The 18320-nt window shown below is 42.5% G+C and overlaps 1 protein-coding gene across 1 annotated transcript in view; it reads left to right on the forward strand.

Moving 5' to 3' along the window:
* LOC126092870 (uncharacterized) overlaps positions 1 to 10944 on the forward strand; it is a 551522-nt gene extending 540578 nt beyond the window's left edge. The window contains exon 3 of the mRNA XM_049908604.1: positions 8329 to 10944. Coding sequence (XP_049764561.1) covers positions 8329 to 8775 — 447 coding nt within the window. The 3' untranslated portion in view covers positions 8776 to 10944. The remainder of the gene's footprint in view (positions 1 to 8328) is intronic.
* Positions 10945 to 18320: the final 7376 nt, after the last annotated feature.

The following is an 18320-nucleotide window of genomic DNA, read 5'->3' on the forward strand; positions in this document are numbered from 1 at the left end:
TTCATACATAATTGTGGTGTTGTACGAAGAAGCGACAGAAGAATGAGTTACCATTGCAACTTCTGACGCATGGCCATTGTAAGGATGATCAAATGTTTTGTTTTTTAGTTTCAGTTCAAACTCTACCGAGTTAAAATATTTTGTATCTCGGTTAGACAGTGGGCCACTGAATTAGTTCTCACCACGGTACCCTGGTACTCTGAAGCTGTGAGGCGCGCTCGGTTGCCTTACCTTTCACTGGTTTGTTATGTGCTTCAGTCTTGTGGCTCGGTGTCAGAGTGACTCTGTGTCAGACTACAAACCCAGAGGGCTGTAGTTCGATCTTCAAATTATTTCTCCTACTTTTCTTAAAATCTGGTCGTTTTACCTAAGTCAATGGTTTGTTAATGTGAAAAATGCTTAGTTTCACCGTGGTTTGGCGTCCAAATTTAACTTCAGCCCCCACCCCACCCAACACTGTAACTGGCTGTGTGAACCAAGTCGAAAGAAGGTAAGAGCAGGGCGTGCCAACTGCTTTGTTCAAACGGATCTTCGCGTCGAGGGTTGCTTTAATGTAAAGTCGTTCAGTTTAATGGCCACGAGCTGCGCTTAATTTTCCTCGATATATAGTAACGCAACGTGCATATTGAAAATATCAAAACCAAATAATGTACCTCTCGCTTTAGTAATTGGTGTAAAATTTGTACCCATTTTTGCTTTATTGTTTCGGAAGTGGGTGTGGACAGCGAGTTGTAACACGATAACCCGACACAAATTGTTCTACCCGTCGCTGCTAACCGTGTGTGAGCAAGAAGCACGCCACGACTGATACGGATGGGGATGTCTTATGTCCTGTGTCCTCGTGCGCGCCGGTGGAGAAATGCGGAGAAGCAAAAGTGAATCCACTGCGGGACGACCGAGTCGTGGCAGACGGCGTGGCCTTGCCGTGGTGGAAGGGCCGCGGGCCGACCGCCTTGCCGCAGCGCGATCGATGTTGCAGGCGGCGGACCGGACGAGGGAGGTGGGGTGGCGGGGGCGGGGGCTGTCTGGTAGTGAGTGGGGTGGAGTGGAGCGGAGCGTACCCCTAGCCCAGGCCGGCTCGGTTCACCTGCGGGCAGACTGCGCCGGCGGGAAAAAAAAACACGCCCTCGCAATAACTGTCTGGATCTCCCAGTCACAACTATCGTCGTGCGATACGCTGTATTGAAAACTCCTGCCGTTTTGAGTCGACAGTAAATGCTTGACGTGCACTTCTCTTTAATATTTCTTCTTATCGTAGTCTAGTACTGTCAAAGTTCAAAGTTACCACTCCGAAGTTACTCACCGCTCCTGCACTCTAGGAGTGGTCATATTCTGATATTTAATGTAAACACTGCGGTCATTACTGTCGCCTAGTAACGATCTCAAGATTCGTTGGCAGCAGCACATCTTCTCCACTCCTCCTTGCCCTCTGTTAGTCTACTCATTTCGCCTGCACCGTATCCGATCTGCCCGGAGTGTTGCAGTCTAGGTCTTCAAAGGTTCATATGGCTCTGAGCACTATGGGACTCAACGTCTGAGGTCATCAGTCCCCTATAACTTTTTTTTTCTTTTAAATTTCTTTATTAGCCATTAATAATGACTGTACAACATAACCCACTTCCTTATATGATTAGTGGGTCTTACTTTCTAAGTATGTTAGATACAATTTGCAGCTAATTACAATGTAGTGGATTGTGAGCTACTGCTATACTTTAATTACAATGGGCAGCTATTCTGACACATATTAGTATTTTATTCCTATGATCTTAACTAACTCTACTACTTGCAGCGTCACAAATGTGTCAGAAATCTATATATAAACCTATTTTATTGCCTTGCCCATCCCCTAGAACTTACATTCACTTAAAATCGAATTATGCGTTTCTGTACACTACTGCAGCTGTCTCAAGTGTTTGGGGAAGGGGAGGGGGAGATTGGCCAAATGCGAGAAGCGAGATTTCCCACACCGTGCTTTTCCAGACACTCTGGAAAATAAAAGAAGCGCGCAAGAACAGAACGTGTCCTCTTTCGGCAGTGTTTCGTTCATACTGAACACATTTTCCGCCTATTTTGCGAATTTTCCGGGTAGATATTAACAAGTACTGTGATACAATATCTTCCTTTCCGAAGAATCTCAAAAGCCCTTAACATTGGTAAATTCTTTCCTCGAAATACGTTTGCGTGTCACGGTAGATGAATAAAATTAAAGCATTGACCGTGAAGCACCGCATTTCGTAGTATTTGTCGGAAATATTGTTTTAAGTGCATTTTATTTTTCATGATATGTCAGGAGCGTTCACTTGTTCTTGTGATGCCTGCATGCTTAGCGAGAAGTCGACCTTTGAAAAATTCCACTTCTTAGAAAAGAAAATGAAACATTGCTGGTAAAAAATTGTTCTAATTGAGTGTATCACTGATTTCGGTGAAACGTTCTCACCTCGCAGCTTTGGGCTAAAGCTCCCGTAAATCACAAGGCTGCGTCACGTTTTCAAATCTTAAAGAAGGGGTTTCCTCTTAGTTATTGATGGGGTTTACACTGTCAAAGCTTATGTAGTTGTGTGTGTGTGTGTGTGTGTGTGTGTGTGTGTGTGTGTGTGTGAGAGAGAGAGAGAGAGAGATGACATGACAAATGAGTGTTTGAGGAACAATTGCGCAAACTGATATTCGTGATTGCGCTCGTTGTTATCCTTCTTTTTTCTGTCGATGCCCCTGGAGCAATGATGGATTACCTGCATCCACCTATGATGATACGTGAGCCATAGAGTGACATGGCAACTACACATTTGGAATCGGGGGAAGCTGACTGTATTACACACACTGAAAGGCAGAGGAGCCCAGATTTTTCTTCTTCTGTGTGTTATGTGCCGTCTTACTGGTCATATTCCTGTTTTCGCTAGTTTGGTTCATGCCGCACCGCTAAACAGCACACGTCCGTGGCAGATCTGACAAGTCTCAGTTCGCTCCCAGACTGGCAGTGCCGTGACGTGAAACAGAAGGGAGGGGAAAACGGTCTGCTTCTTTCCATTTCAGTCTCGAAGTATGTACTTGCACAAATTCAGTTGTTCAAATGATTAAAGTACACCGACGAGGACCTTTAGAAATGAGTAAAAAGCCGGTATAGCGTGTTTAAAACCTTAGAAAGTGTCGATTTTTTCAGGTAAAATCGAATTTTCGTGCTGAAACAAGAAAAGAAAAAAAATAATAAACAGCGTTGTATTTAGAAAAGGGACTCGTGACGTATCAGGCTTTGTCCGCGTTGTTGATTAATAGTGTGGTTCGAGGTGTTTTACCGAGTTGTTGCCATTTTGCACTGTACATAAATATCTGATCCGTTCAGTGGGATACAGTGGCCTCTGGGCAGCATATCGCATTTCCCCTGTCTTTGCGTTCTCGGAAGGTCTCTTCTCGCAGAGAAGTTGAGCCTCGAGTGCAGGGACAATAAGCTCCGGTGGTAAACATATTTACAGTCTCTGCACAATGAGAGCCGTAATACCTTTGCCGGGGTGTCGAGTACAAAACACGCCGCTCCATTCGTGCTTGCACAATAAAATGGCGCGCTGTTGTGCGGCTCTGGAAGCTGGGAATTGTGCGTGTGGTGTCGATGTTGCCCTCCGTTACGATTTCCGCCTTCCAGTCGCTGTAGGTGAGAGCGCACAAACTCTTTTCGGTGAGAGGGGCCTCGAAATCCAGAATAACGACGGCCCTGCCGAGATCCCCTAGAGGGCGAGGCAGAACGTCGACGAAGTGTCCAGGCGTGTGAAATTAAGTTAAACGCTGCGGAATGATAAACGGTTGACAGACTTGTTTTCACGATGACGGTCTCAGAGAATGGATCAGTGACTGATTGTTTAAATAACGTGCAATCCGAGAGGGCAGTCGCCGCTGTACTGGAAACCGAACACACGGTCGCCGCCGCCGCAGCTTGTACAGTCAGTGTCTGATTCTCTGACAGCCGCGGAGGTTGAAGGCACTAGAGTGGCATTTGCGTGTAGCTGGTTTAAAATCCCCGCCCAGCCGTTCAGACTCAGCTTTTCTGTAGTTAATGCGAAGGCTTGGATGACTGCTTTGAAAAGGCTACGGGACATGTCATTCCACGTCCTTGCCCGATCCGACATGGCGCTCCTCCCTCTGTAACGATTTCTGTGCCGAAGGGACGTTAAACCCTGATCTTATTTTTTTCCGTCACGGAAATTCTTGATAGTTAAATGATTTTGGTGCTCGGGGCAAGTCCGCATGCACAGCAAAGCTGAGAAATAACGAGGAAACGTGTTCCGTTTCAATGAAATTGCGAGAACACTTTTCACTTCGCTCCAGGAAGACATGAAAAATGTGGAAACTACAGTAGAAACGAGACCCCCGTGTCCGTGCTCGCTGTCAGTCGTCTGCAGAAAGTTGCGGTAATATTTGTTGCACTTCGTAAATACTACGCTTAACGATTTATTCAATTTATTAAGGTTACTTAAAATGCAGTGCGCTTACAAGATTAGTGCCGCAGCTCGACAGGGTAAAACGGAATAAAAATTTTGTAAAACGAAACAGAGCTGTCTGTTCTGCCACCCATCGATGTTATTTATTTGTGAAACTCAGCATTTGTGCACAGACTGCACAAAGCTATTGCCAGAGGGGTCACAAGAGTCTTACATTAGCACAAGCAGTACTTACCCTGCCGTCTTTCCCAAGATACAAGATGCTGCGTTGTCGTACGGACTTTCCTTATTCGTCAATAAAGTGCGCATGCACACGAAGTGCCTGTTGGCTTCTGTCTGGTTCGGCCGGCGTCTCTTGGATGACTTTTTGACTTTTCTCGATCACGAATGGCTGGCATTGTCAAAGCTTCAACCTCCATTACACTGCTGCAGATCTACACTGAAAAATTTGATGTAGCGTGTCCACGTGTTGCATTCTGCTATGCCTTAATCACTTAACTGAGACTCCACATTTGCACATCAACATCGAGAAAGGGAATTTCAATTTTTGGAATATTACCATGTAAGTACTGTGCGTATTAACGTATATTACTTCAAATAGGTATTAAGCTTTTGGTCAGACGATAGCAAGCAAGGACTTAGGTAATTGGATTAATTACTATTTCAGAGTTCGTGTGTACAAAACGTACGCACATGATGTCTTCCAAAATTTGCTGCCATTTATCTGGGGAGAGTTAGAAAGAGAGCTGTTGATGGTTACTCCAGCTGCGTCGATCTCTTTCAGGTTCGTTGTTTGTTCGCTGGTTTTATATCCTGTGGGATTACCCGGCAAGACAATACATTTTGGATGCAAGATTAGCATTCTGCATTGTACGAGCCACCTTCAAGTGACTGCTGACAGCGGACGGCCACCGCTCCGCAGAAAGGTTTTCCTTTCCCCAAACATGCCTTCATTTACATACTTGGGGTACAAACGGTGCCGCACTGGACTGTGAGGCTCGTGGTATAGCCCACTGTCACTCGCTTTTGGTTTCCCGAAACCACTAGATTTGCGTCTTCGTTCTGTCTTTCAGTCTTTCACGTTTGTGACCAGAGTGACAGTTCCCGCTTGCAGTCTTAAAAGTTCAGTTAAGTTCAGTGCAGTTGTAGCCGGGAAGTTTTGCTGCTGCAGATAAATCACTAATGATCGTGGTAGATGGAGACCCGACGGAAGGTCACCTGTCGCGTTACTCGTAGTGGCAGAACATAATTGTTTGTAGCAGAAGCGTCGGGCGATCGCATTTTTTGTTTCTCTTGACGTGTCTTTATTGATGCTAGGGCAGCAATGTGTGGCGACGACTGGCAGCGGTTGAATATGTCCACGCACCGTAAGACAGTCTGTATTTTGTGCCTGTGCCGGTATTTATTTACCCGCTGGCTGTCAGCGGTGTGCACGCGGCTTGCGGACGGAAGCGTGGCAACAGCGGAGCGCTTGCGTTTTTCTGTATTTGTTTGGCTCTGAAGGTCAGCGAGTTGCCCAGCTGATAGCAAGGCGAGCTTCACGCTGACCGTCGTAAGTGTTGGCACCTCATTCCGTCCCCTGTTCTATCGTCTGTCGCAAGGTGTGCTCGTGTCAGCTATGACCGGTTCTCGCGTTTTTCCGCTTAGAGCGCGCGCGCGCTCGTGTGTGTGTGTGTGTGTGTGTGTGTGTGTGTGTTTTGCGGGGGGGGGGAATGGTTCAAATGGCTCTGAGCACTATGGGACTTAACATCTATGGTCATCAGTCCCCTAGAACTTAGAACTACTTAAATCTAACTAACCTAAGGACAGCACACAACACCCAGCCATCACGAGGCAGAGAAAATCCCTGACCCCGCCGGGAATCGAACCCGGGAACCCGGGCGTGGGAAGCGAGAACGCTACCGCACGATCACGAGATGCGGGCGGGCGGGGGGGGGGGGGGGATATATTGCCAAAGAAACGAATACCTTTTTCTATAAAAAGATGTGGCGCGATGTGACTGTTTTCACTGTGTTTATGAGCTGTACGTCGGTCATTTTTACAATTGTTTTGTCAGCAGGTGATTCAGTGGGGAATGATTGTACAATTTAACTTTTTCGTGTTCAGGCGAATCTATAAGTAAAAATTGAAGTAATTTCACCATACGTGAGATGGTAATAAGGAAATAGCTGAGAACACATTCAGTGACTCTCCTAATTTGTTGTTAATCTGGCTTGTTTAATCAAGAACTTTGTCAGATGGTTATTACTTGAAATGGCTCTGAGCACTATGGGACTTAACGTCTGAGGTCATCAGTCCCCTTGAACTTAGAACTACTTAAACCTAACTAACCTAAGGACATTACACACATCCATGGCCGAGGGCAGGATTCGAACCTGCGACCGTAGCGGTCGCTCGGCTCCAGACTGAAGCGCCGAGAACCGCTCGGCCTCTGTGTCCGACTGGTTATTACTGCCGCCGGGATTTGAAGACACTCGTTGTAAGGCATCGATTTGTCCGACACTTTTTTCACGAGCATATCATTTCCTGTTATTTATGTTCGTGCACAGTTTCTAAGATGCTGCTTTCTCTTATGAAATTACATCCTTTGAGCGACGCCTGTCACACCGATTGATGCTTCGGTAGTTAGGTTTATCGACACAAGTGTTATGTTGGGAATTGGCCAGGCGATACAGTCGCGAGTAAAATCCAAGAACCGAACGAAATAATTGGCAGGTGGGTAGCATCCAACTGACTTTAGGACGGTAATGAAGCATCTTTGCGGTACACTTTTCCTTCTTCCGCTTACTGCGTACCCGTGACATACACACGTTTTGTCTGTTTGGTTACAGATTCTTTTCCGAAGCCGTATCCGTCGGACGTTCGTAATAGATGTGTTACGAACTCGCTGACGATGACAGAAGTAGTCCGAACGTGGCCGAAACTTCTTACAAATATACCTCCTGTGAAACTTTGCAACTTGTCGGAGGTACGACGAATAAACGACGGAACGTACGGGAAGCGCTGAGGCGAGGCGCCAGCGACGTGAGTGTAACAGGGTGGCGAGTGGAGTGGAGTGCTAGTGTCGCCTTATCTGCAGCACCATCCGGCCGCCTTCTCCGCCAGCTGCGAGCGTATTGTTTGTCGCCGCTCGAGGGTGGGGGGGGGGGGGGGCCGATACGGCTGCGCATATATGTGCGAGCGGCGGACGCGGCCCGCAGTTAGTCAGTCAGTCAGTCAGTCAGCCGGCCGAAATGCTTCAGCGCGACGCGCCTTCCGCCTCCAGCAGGACGCTGGCCCGCCGGTCTTCCGAGTCGCTGCTGTACGAGGTGCACCAGCGCGGTCAGCCCAGGCCCTGCTACGTCATCGTCCCAGACACAGAGGTGCGCTCTCCTCCTCGCCCCTTGACTCTGTGGCGCTGGCCGCTTCTCTCTCTCTCTCTCTCTCTCTCTCTCTCTCTCTCTCTCTCACCGTTAATTCCGCCTAGGAGACGAACCATTCGTCGAACCGAAGCTGCCCCCGTCTCTATCTCATCAAAATGGAGACTTGTTGGTATTTAACATTCGCTACATTCGATCGTGCAGGTCGTTGCTACTGTCATTGTGGATGCTTATCTGGCAAACTGATAAAACATTTGTCTCTTGGGAGAAAATGAGTGACCACATTTGTAGCTCAATATTTACCACCAAATATGATATTTTCTATTCTTACTTTGACATTTACCTGTGTACCTAATATTTGTCACACGTACCTTCAAAATCGAGTGTTTCGCTGACGACTAATTCGTTCGGTGCCTCTTGTGTTATTAAAGATTTTACTATTTTATTAACCTTTCATTAATTGTAGGGTCAAATGTAGTGTTTGTCACATGCGGTGGTGAGCTGTGACTCTTTTTGTAACACTGCATTTTTTTACTTTACAGGATCTCGTGAAAAGCCACCTCATGTTTGCAGTGAGGGAGGAAGTCGAAGTACTGAAGGAACGTATCGCAGAGCTCATGGACCGAATCTGTCAGCTCGAGACGGAAAACACGATCCTGAAAGCGCACGCCTCTCAGGAAGCCCTGGCGCAGTTGGGCCTAAATAATCAGGGCCAGCAACAGCAACAAACTCCGTCTCAGCAGCAGCAGCAGCAGCTACAACAGCAGCAGCAGCAGCTACACCAGCAGCAGCAGCAGCAGCAGCAGCAACAGCAGCAGCAACAACAGCAGCAGCAGCAATTGCAACAGCAACAACTCCAACAGCAGCAGCAACTGCAGCAACATCAGCAGTTGCAACAACAGTCATCAGTGCAGCAACAGCAGCCACAGCAGCAACCTCAGCAGCAGCAACAGCTGCAGGGAAAGGCACTGAATGGCACTCTCCCTTAATTGTATCCTAAACCCCACTGTGGTATTGTTGTTCCCACACACTAGTCAGCTGGGAGCTGGCAAAAAGGGCAAAGACTTTATGCTTATTGCAGTTCTCCTCAGCCTGTCAGCTTGCAGTGATACTGCTCCACTGTTTGTGTAAATCTGAAGATGCTCGTTACTTTGATTGTTTTAGTTAATATATGTAATGTCAAGTTTTCCAAGTATTACTGTACTGTTGAAACGACAGGGAACCTGGTTGCTAAGAAATGGAGTACTCACACTAATAGATATCCCATACCGTACGTACTGCAAAGCTCGTGGGTATCTTCTGTCTGCCTTTCTTTGCTCTGAAAGTGAGTGTGTGTGTGTGTGTGTGTGTGTGTGTGTGTGTGTGCGCACATAATAGAATCTCAGTTTCTGTTTAAACAGTTAATTAAGGAAGGACTGTGGTGCTGCCATTATGTATGAAGCGATTGGTTTGGAGACAGGAAAGAAGACTGTTTTATATTAGGCATTTTATGTAAATTAGTGATATGCAGAAATTAATGTCTCGGAAAGGTACACGAAAGGAGTGTATTACGTGTTTGAAAGAGTATTGCTGCGTTCACTTCGAGAAACTGGCTGTTAGTAGATGTGTAATAGTCTCTCTGTTGAATCTATCAACTGCTAAAAATGTCCACTGTTTTATGGGTTGAGTAAGTGTTGTGTATTTTGGATATTAAGTTTTCATGTTTATGGATTTTTCCTGAAGAAAATAACATAGCTTTGGTGGTGTTGAATGAATTTTACTGAAATGTGGTCCGAATGTAGAAACCACATGACTTCAAAGATGATATTCTGTCAGCTCAGATTTCATTTCAGAACAACAGTAGTTGCAATGTAACTGGAATGGAGTGAGAATTGCATTGAACCCTCATACAGAGTTTAAAAAATTAGTACATGCTTTTGGCCCACAATTATGCTAACTTGAAGCACTATTGTATATTTATGGAGGGCATGTCACTATGGCTGTGCTAATAAGATAATTAATTTTTTAATGGTTCTCGTGTAAATATTGTAGTGTCGAACAGTGTAAATCCCGCCCTCCATATAGTATATTGTTAGTGGTACATTTTGTATAATTGAGTTAGGATGATTCATTTTCTTCAAGCGTGTAAGCACTAACTGCTCAAGAAATGTTAAAGTTTAATTCACCAAAATGTTGTTGAAGCAAGAAGTTACAGAAGCAGAATTGATTACTTACTGCAGTTAATGCAACTAACGACACCTAATACAATATAAATCCTAAATTTTCTACTGTTTATAGGACACAAAAGTTTTGCGGCATATCACACTGTAATTCTAATGTGTACTTTTAGAAGTAAAATAAAAAAATAAAAAAATATAATTTATATCTGCCACATACTATTCTGTGTGGTGGAGCACATAGAAGAGGTTTCTTATAATTAATTATGATTGTTTGAGACATTCTAACCATAGTTTTTCCAAGTGAGATTTGCCTTATACAGTGCTGCTTATGGTTGCTTTATTGAGCTCCACAAAATGTGATTTAATGACTTTAATGCGAAATATTTGCTTTCAAAAGAGTAGAAATTTGTAATTTTTGATTGAGCAAACACTGTAAGTTACAGTAACTGAAAAATGACTTCTCGTTATGCCTCTGAAAACTCCTAAGAACCATTCTCTGAAGCAGTGCAGTACTTATTCACGATTATTAAGAAATGTGTGACATTATTTGCCATGTACACAATTTTATTTGACAATGAAAATTCAACAGTAACAATAACGAAAATCACTAACAGTCTTAATCAATGTAAAAAAAATGCTAGTGTCTTATAGAGTGAGACGTATATTTTAAAAAAAAAGTGATTTTTAATTGTACAGTGTGACTGTGTACAGATGACTGTTCGAGGCCAGCATGCTGTGGACTGTTGCTGGGCCGTAGTGTGTTTTGTAATTAGTGTCAGTTGTTACATGTTAAGTTATCGTGCATTGGAAGTATTGGAAGACAGATGCTTTATCTTCTTCGTGGCAACATATACAAATGTATTTCTGTATATATACTTTTATTCAGCTACTTTTGTCAACTGGCGATAAAACTGATTTGAGCAAAACAATGCTTGAGACATGGTTCCTTATTATTATTGTCAGCTTGATTATTAATAAAAAATCTTTAAATAAATTTTATTTGATTGTTTTTTAATTTTTGTTTTCATATACCTTTTGTTGTCATCACTGCCCCAAGTTACAGTAGTTTATTGTTACCTGATCAACACCCAAGCTTTATCAGGGGCACACTGCAACAAACCTCTCATCTCTCCTTCAAAAGTAAGTTAAAATTGTTTGACTAATGTGTTGTTTGCTTTCAAGGTTGATCTCAGAAAGAGTGTGGCTCCGAAACACGAGAAAGAATAAAAAAGAAGACACTATTTTGTGTTAAGTACTTATAATTTAGGCTGGCACAGTATATGGCAAAGCAGTTGCAGCAATAATAGCTTCCGGTGATACTTTTATTGAGAGCATTTGTGCAAAAAAACTGTCTGTGGTACTCACACTCAGATTTCTTAAGCTGTATCTCCAGTTGATGCTGCAAATACTCACCTACACTGAGAGCTGGAGAATACCTAGCAGCAGTGAAATAATGATTATGGTAACAGTAATATGTATTCTATATGAAGAGACAAGTGTACAGCTGTTTAAAGGCACAGTGTTGGTGATGCTAATTGCCATTGTAGGTTTGTTGAATATGCAACAGATTATGTACACAACAGTTCATAATGATGAAGGAAGTGAAGATGAATAATGTATTTTGGCATTGAAAATGTGCAGACTTTAAAGAGGAAAATACATGAAAAAACTTTGTAACTGGATGTATTGATTATCAACAATATAAGAAAAAGATAGATTGCTACTCACCGGGAAGGTGACAAGCTGAGTTGCAGACAGGCACAATGAAAAGACTCTTGCACATCAGCTCTTGGCCAAAGCCTTAATCAGAAAAGAAAGCTCACACATTCATTCACACAAGCAAGCACACCTTACACACACATGACTGCCATCTCCCACAAGTCAGGCTTGAATGCAGTTGAGTTGCATTCCTCCGACCTGTCAGAGATGGTGGTCATGTGTGTGTGAGGTGTGCTGCTTGTGTGAATCAATTTGTGTGTACGTGCTTCCTTTTCTGATGAAGGCTTCGGCCAAAACTGACGTGCAAGTGTCTTTCCATTGAGCTGGCTGCAACTCACTGTATTGATCTTTACACTGAGTAGCAATCTATTGTTTCCCTATATTGTTGATATTACAATCTGGAGTTTCCATTGTATGTATGGAACGTTAGATGATGAATGCGTTACAATGTAGTGTAAACTCCAAAGTAATGAATTTAAAGATATGTACATAAACTGTGAGCAAATTCTGAGTACTGTAAATATTCTAGTAGTCATTCCGGAAATGAGTTACTGAATTCAATTTGTCCACATACTGCCTTTAATTTACTTGCTAAAGTTCTTTGATTACTTTTTTAGTTAATGAGAATACACTTAGTCATATTTATGCTCTTGTTCCATATTCAACCTGGAAGACACTGCAAAACCAACTAAGTGTATATCTAAGACACACTGAATACATGTTATGATAGGTGGCACGAATTTGTCCAAAACAGGCTCTGTTGTAAAGTAAATACCTCTTTAAATATTATGAACTGGTTGTAGTTCTTTCACTGATGGTGTGGGTAGTGTAGCATTCACAGAGACAGTATTCAGTGAAGCACAATATTCAGGGTAATGGAATGTTGTAAAAAAATTACAACTTTGCAGATATTTTGAGGATCGCAATCTCATTTACTCTTAACTCTTTAGTTTTAGGAAAGGTTTATCTACAGTAAATGCAGTAGAAATTCTTGTTACAGATATTCTTCATTTTGAAAACAATTCTTTCACTTGTACTTTACTATGGGATCTGAACAAAGAACTTGACACTGTGTCACATGATTTCCTCATTTATGAGAGAGAGAGAGAGAGAGAGAGAGAGAGAGAGAGAGAGAGAGCGCTATGGTATCATCAGTAATGAACTAGCAGTAATTCGATCATACTCGACTACCAGAATTCAGGTGGTTATGGCAAATAACCATCAAACAAATTACGTATCAGTTGTTAGTGGTGTGCTAGGAGGCTCGGTGCTTGGACAAAAAAATAAAAAACAATGCTTGAAAAGTGAGATTGTATCTATCAATCGGAAACAGCTGTGATGTTGATGCTGTAGCAAATTACAAGAAGTACTGCATAATATTAAAGATAGTAATATGGACATCAAAGCAAATACATGCGAGACTAAGATAATCACATCAGATAAGAAAATAAAGAGTGTATGGGTTATAGCGGAGGAGGAGTCTGATAGAACCAGGCATGAAGGGGACAGATAGCATTAGGAATAAATGATACATCGGTAACAGATGTGTGCAGTGTTGCAAAAGTTTTTAACAACAATATTAGGAAAAGAATAGATTGCTACTCACCATGAAGATGACTGGTGAGTTGCAGACAAGCACAACAGAAAGATGGTTACACATTATAGCTTTTGACCAAAGCCTTCTTCAGCAAAGTGTGCGCGCGCGCGCGCACACACACACACACATATTCATTCACTCAAGCAAGCTACTCAGTATAAAGATCAAGCAAGCACACACAATTGCTACCATCGGCAGCTCCGATCGGAATGAGACTGTCACTTGAAACGCAATCTTGAGTTGTGGAGGGAAGGGGGAGGAATAGCAGGATACAGATTGGCAGAGAGAAGAGTGTTGTTTGGTGAGGTATACAGGGACTAGATGGCAGCCTGACGGGTCTACCAGGCACAGTGTCAGAGGGGGGAAAAGGTGAGGGGTAGGGAAGGGGGAAGGCAGGTGGCTACATTGGCACAGGGTGCAAACACAAAGAGGGTGGAAGATGAGAATATGGAGAAGGGGATAGGACGGGAGGAGGGGGGCGTTGGTGGAAACGGTTGGGTGGGAGGTGTGGGGACAATATCTTTCTGTTAGTTTAAGGAGCAAAGAATATGCAGTATGGACAACTCTGCACAGTTCAGAAAATCTGATGATGGAGGGGAGGATCCGGATGGCCTGCGCTGCGAAGCAACCATTGAAATCGAGCGTGTTATTTTCAGCTGCGTGTTGTGCCACAGGTTGGTCTACTTTGCTCGTGGCCACAGTTTGGTGGTGACTATTGCTCCTGGTGAATAGGTAGTCGGTAGTCATACCAATACAAAATGCTGTACAATGATTGCAGCAGAGTGGGTATACAACACAGTTGCTTTCACTGGTGGTTCAGCCTTTGATAGGGTAAAATGAGCCTGTGACAGGACTGGAGTAGGAAGTGCTGGCTGGTGGGATTGGACAGATCTTGCACTTACGTTTCCCATTGGGACATGATCCTGGAGGCAAGGGAATGGGACTGGGAGTGGCATAGGGTTGAACTAGGATGTTGTGGAGGTTGGGTAGGCGATGGAACACCGCTTTAGGAGGCGTTGAAAGGACTTGGGTAGGGTGTCCCTCATTTCAGTGCATCGTGATAGATAGTCAAAGCCCTGACGATGTGATTCAGCTGTTTCAGTCTACTAGGTACTGGTACTACGTAACAAAGAGGGCACTCTTTTGTGGCTGGCTCTTATGGCTCGTGGAAGGATTTAACAAACAGAGAACTATTACTGGAAAGATAGGGTTTCAGGTTCAGTAGATGCTGCCACAAAATGCTGCACACATAACAGTCCACGTAACTCCCCTAGTACATATTACTGCCCCAGTAAAAGAAATGCCCACAATAAAATCTTTAAAATCAAAATATTCTAGTGGTTATGATAAAATGTCAAAAAAGTTAATTAAAGAGTATGCCTCTGAGTTTAGTAACATTAAGCAATTTCTGTAACTATTCATTGTTCAGTGGAACATTTCCTGAGTGGCTGCAATATGCTGAAGTTAGGTCTTTGTTTAAGAAAGAAGATAAAGAAATACCATCAAATTTCTACCCGTTTCACTTTCGCCTGGATCCTCAAAAGTTTAGAAAATTATATATACAATCGGCCACCTAACCATCTGACAACAAATAATAAACCAATATCAAGTATAGACTGTAATACTGACAGTTACGAAAACTACAGAGTACTACTCTCTGTAAAGATCTTACAGTGGATAGCACGCTATTCTTTTCATAATTCTTGGCAACAAGTAATATGTTTCCAGAGCCACAGTTCCGATTTCTAAAGAGTTCTGATATTGAGAAGGCTATCTACACATACACAATATAGACGATAAATTACGAGCTACTTGTATATTTTGTGATCTGTCAAAGGCATTTGACTGTGTAAATTACAATATCATTTGAAGTTATTTAGAATGTTATGGTGTAACAGGAAATGCTGCAAAATGGTTTACAGCCTATATCTCTGACAGGAAACAAAGGGCTTCATTAGGGAAGAGACATGTCTTCAGCCATCGGGCATCATTCAACTGGGAACTAATTCCATGTGGTGTCCCACATTTTCCCATCTTAGCACCCATACTTTTTCTTGTATATATCAATTATCTTTTATCAGTAACATTACCAGATACCAGGTTTGTTTTATTTGCAGATGATACAAACATTGCAATAAATAACAAATCAAGTGTAGTCTTAGAAAGATCAGTTAATGAAATTTTCATGGATATTAAATGGTTCCTATCCAATTCTTTGTCACTAACATTGAAGAAATGCACTATACACAGATTAAAACTTATAAAGGTTTCCCATGAATATGGCTAAAATATGATGACAATCAGACAGAAATGGACAAAGTGTAATTCTTGCAATTACAGCTGGATAATAAATTCAGCTGGGAGGAGCAAACATCAGGACTGGTGAAGTGCTTCTTTGCAATGCGAAAGATGTCAGGCGTAGGGGATATAAAAATGATAATGTCGTATTGGGTTGCTTTTTGGTGTCATTCATCAAATCAAACTCAAGTTTTCTGGGTACACAAGAGTGTAATAAGAATTATTTGCAGTGTAATCTTGAGAACATCCTGCAGAGGCCTTTTTAGGTAACTAGGGATATTAACCACTGCTTCCCAATATATTTAGTACTTAACGAAATTTGTCATTAAAAATATATCTCTTTTTTTCAGACCAACAGCTCATTTCCTGGAATCAGTACCAGAAATAAGAATGGTCTTCACAAAGATTTAAAGTCACATACTTTGGTCCAAAAAGGTGTTCATTATTCAGGAATACACATTTTCAAAAACTTGCCAGTAGCCATAAAAAGTTTAACTACCAGTAAAGTTCAGTTTAAGAGCAGCCTAAAGGATTTATTGGCTGCCAGCTCCTACTCCACTGATGAATTTCTTAATAGAACCAATTGATGTATGTATGTGTGACACTAATATAGAAAATAATGTATTAGTACAATCGGACTTCTGAACAGATTCAGTACAGTAATGCAATCATTGTAAATGAGTGTTGTAAAATGATTTTTCTATTTAGTGTTTATTACCTTATAATTGAAAATATGGTTGAAATTATTTTGACTCATTCCACATCCATGGCTATCACTGCTTTAGGGATCTGTGGAAGGTACATTAGCATATTTGTTTTTATTTGTAAATATTAATTCTTGTTTTTCTGACCTGTTCTACATCTTGGAGGATCTACTCACTGTGGATCAGATGGAACGAAAAGTTCATGTAATTTAAACCGAAGCTATGGATTTCTTTGTGCACAAGTCAAATGAGAAGGTAAGTAAGTGTGATTCTGTCAGACTTCTTGGAATCCATCCATATCCCAAACTGGCTTGGTACAATCACACCAAATAATTGTTTATGGAACTATCTAACTTAGTCTTTCTTTTAGGCAAATTAAAAACATTAGTTAGCAAACAATAACTACTGTCTTCTTACTATGCCTTCTTTCAATCTGATTTACAATATGAAATAATACTATGGGGCAAGTGTGCTGCTTCTCATACAGTGTTCATGTGGCAGAAGAAAGCTACTAGAGCATTTACAGGAATTACAAGCCAAGAATCATGTTGAATGTACTTTAAAGATCCAAACATCTTGACTGTACTTTCCCTTTATATTAAAACATGTCTTCTGACCCCCCCCCCCCCCTCTGTCATTTTACTTGTGTTTAATCACTGGTATAGCACCTTTCACCCATTCTCCATTGGCTCAATGAGATTGAGTGATTGTGTGAGTCAACACGAGTGAGATGGGAGCGAGTGCATGAGTGTCATTTAGTAGGTTTCATCCTCACTGTGTGCAACAATTTTAAGAAATTCGTCCAAATTTGTTTCTTTTAATATTTTGTCAGGACACTGATAACCTTGCCATTGAGCACCTGTTATACATAGGGAGGGGGGAGGGGAGGGGACACACTTTTAAGGAATTTGAATGCACCCATTCCCAGGAATCATTCAAACCATCAATTACTGTAAAAATTAAGCCAAGAAAGAAATAAAAATTCATTATTGTGTATTTCTCAAACTGTTAAAATGTATGCAAAAACTTCAGATTTGTATAACAAAGGGCATATACAGGGTGTTACAAAAAGGTATGGCCAAACTTTCAGGAAACATTCCTCACACACAAATAAAGAAAATATGTTATGTGGACATGTGTCCGGAAACACTTAATTTCCAAGTTAGAGCTCATTTTAGTTTCGTCAGTATGTACTGTACTTCCTCAATTCACCGCCAGTTGGCCCAATTGAAGGAAGGTAATGTTGACTTCGGTGCTTGTGTTGACATGCGACTCATTGCTCTACAGTACTAGCATCAAGCACATCAGTATGTAGCATCAACAGGTTAGTGTTCATCACGAACCTGGTTTTTCAGTCAGTGCAATGTTTACAAATGTGAAGTTGGCAGATGCCCATTTGATGTATTGATTAGCATGGGGCAATAGCCGTGGCGCGGTACGCTTGTATCGAGACAGATTTCCAGAACGAAGGTGTCCCAACAGGAAGATGTTCGAAGCAATTGATCGGCATCTTAGGGAGCACGGAACATTCCAGCCTATGACTCACGACTGGGGAAGACCTAGAACGACGAGGACACCTGCAATGGACGAGGCAATTCTTCGTGCAGTTGACGATAACCCTAATGTCAGCATCAGAGAAGTTGCTGCTGTACTAGGTAACGTTGACCACGTCACTGTATGGAGAGTGCTACGGAAGAACCAGTTGTTTCCGTACCACGTACAGCGTGTGCAGGCACTATCAGCAGCTGATTGGCCTCCACGGGTACACTTCCGCGAATGGTTCGTCCAGCAATGTGTCAATCCTCATTTCAGTGCAAATGTTGTCTTTACGGATGAGGCTTCATTCCAACGTGATCAAATTGTAAATTTTCACAATCAACATGTGTGGACTGATGAGAATCCGCACGCAATTGTGCAGTCACGTCATCAACACAGATTTTCTGTGAACGTTTGGGCAGGCATTGTTGGTGATGTCTCGACTGGGCCCCATGTTCTTCCACCTACGCTCAATGGAGCACGTTATCATGATTTCATACAGGATACTCTACCTGGGCTGC

The sequence above is a fragment of the Schistocerca cancellata genome, chromosome 1 (assembly GCF_023864275.1).
Source record: "Schistocerca cancellata isolate TAMUIC-IGC-003103 chromosome 1, iqSchCanc2.1, whole genome shotgun sequence".
Lineage (NCBI taxonomy): Eukaryota > Metazoa > Arthropoda > Insecta > Orthoptera > Acrididae > Schistocerca > Schistocerca cancellata.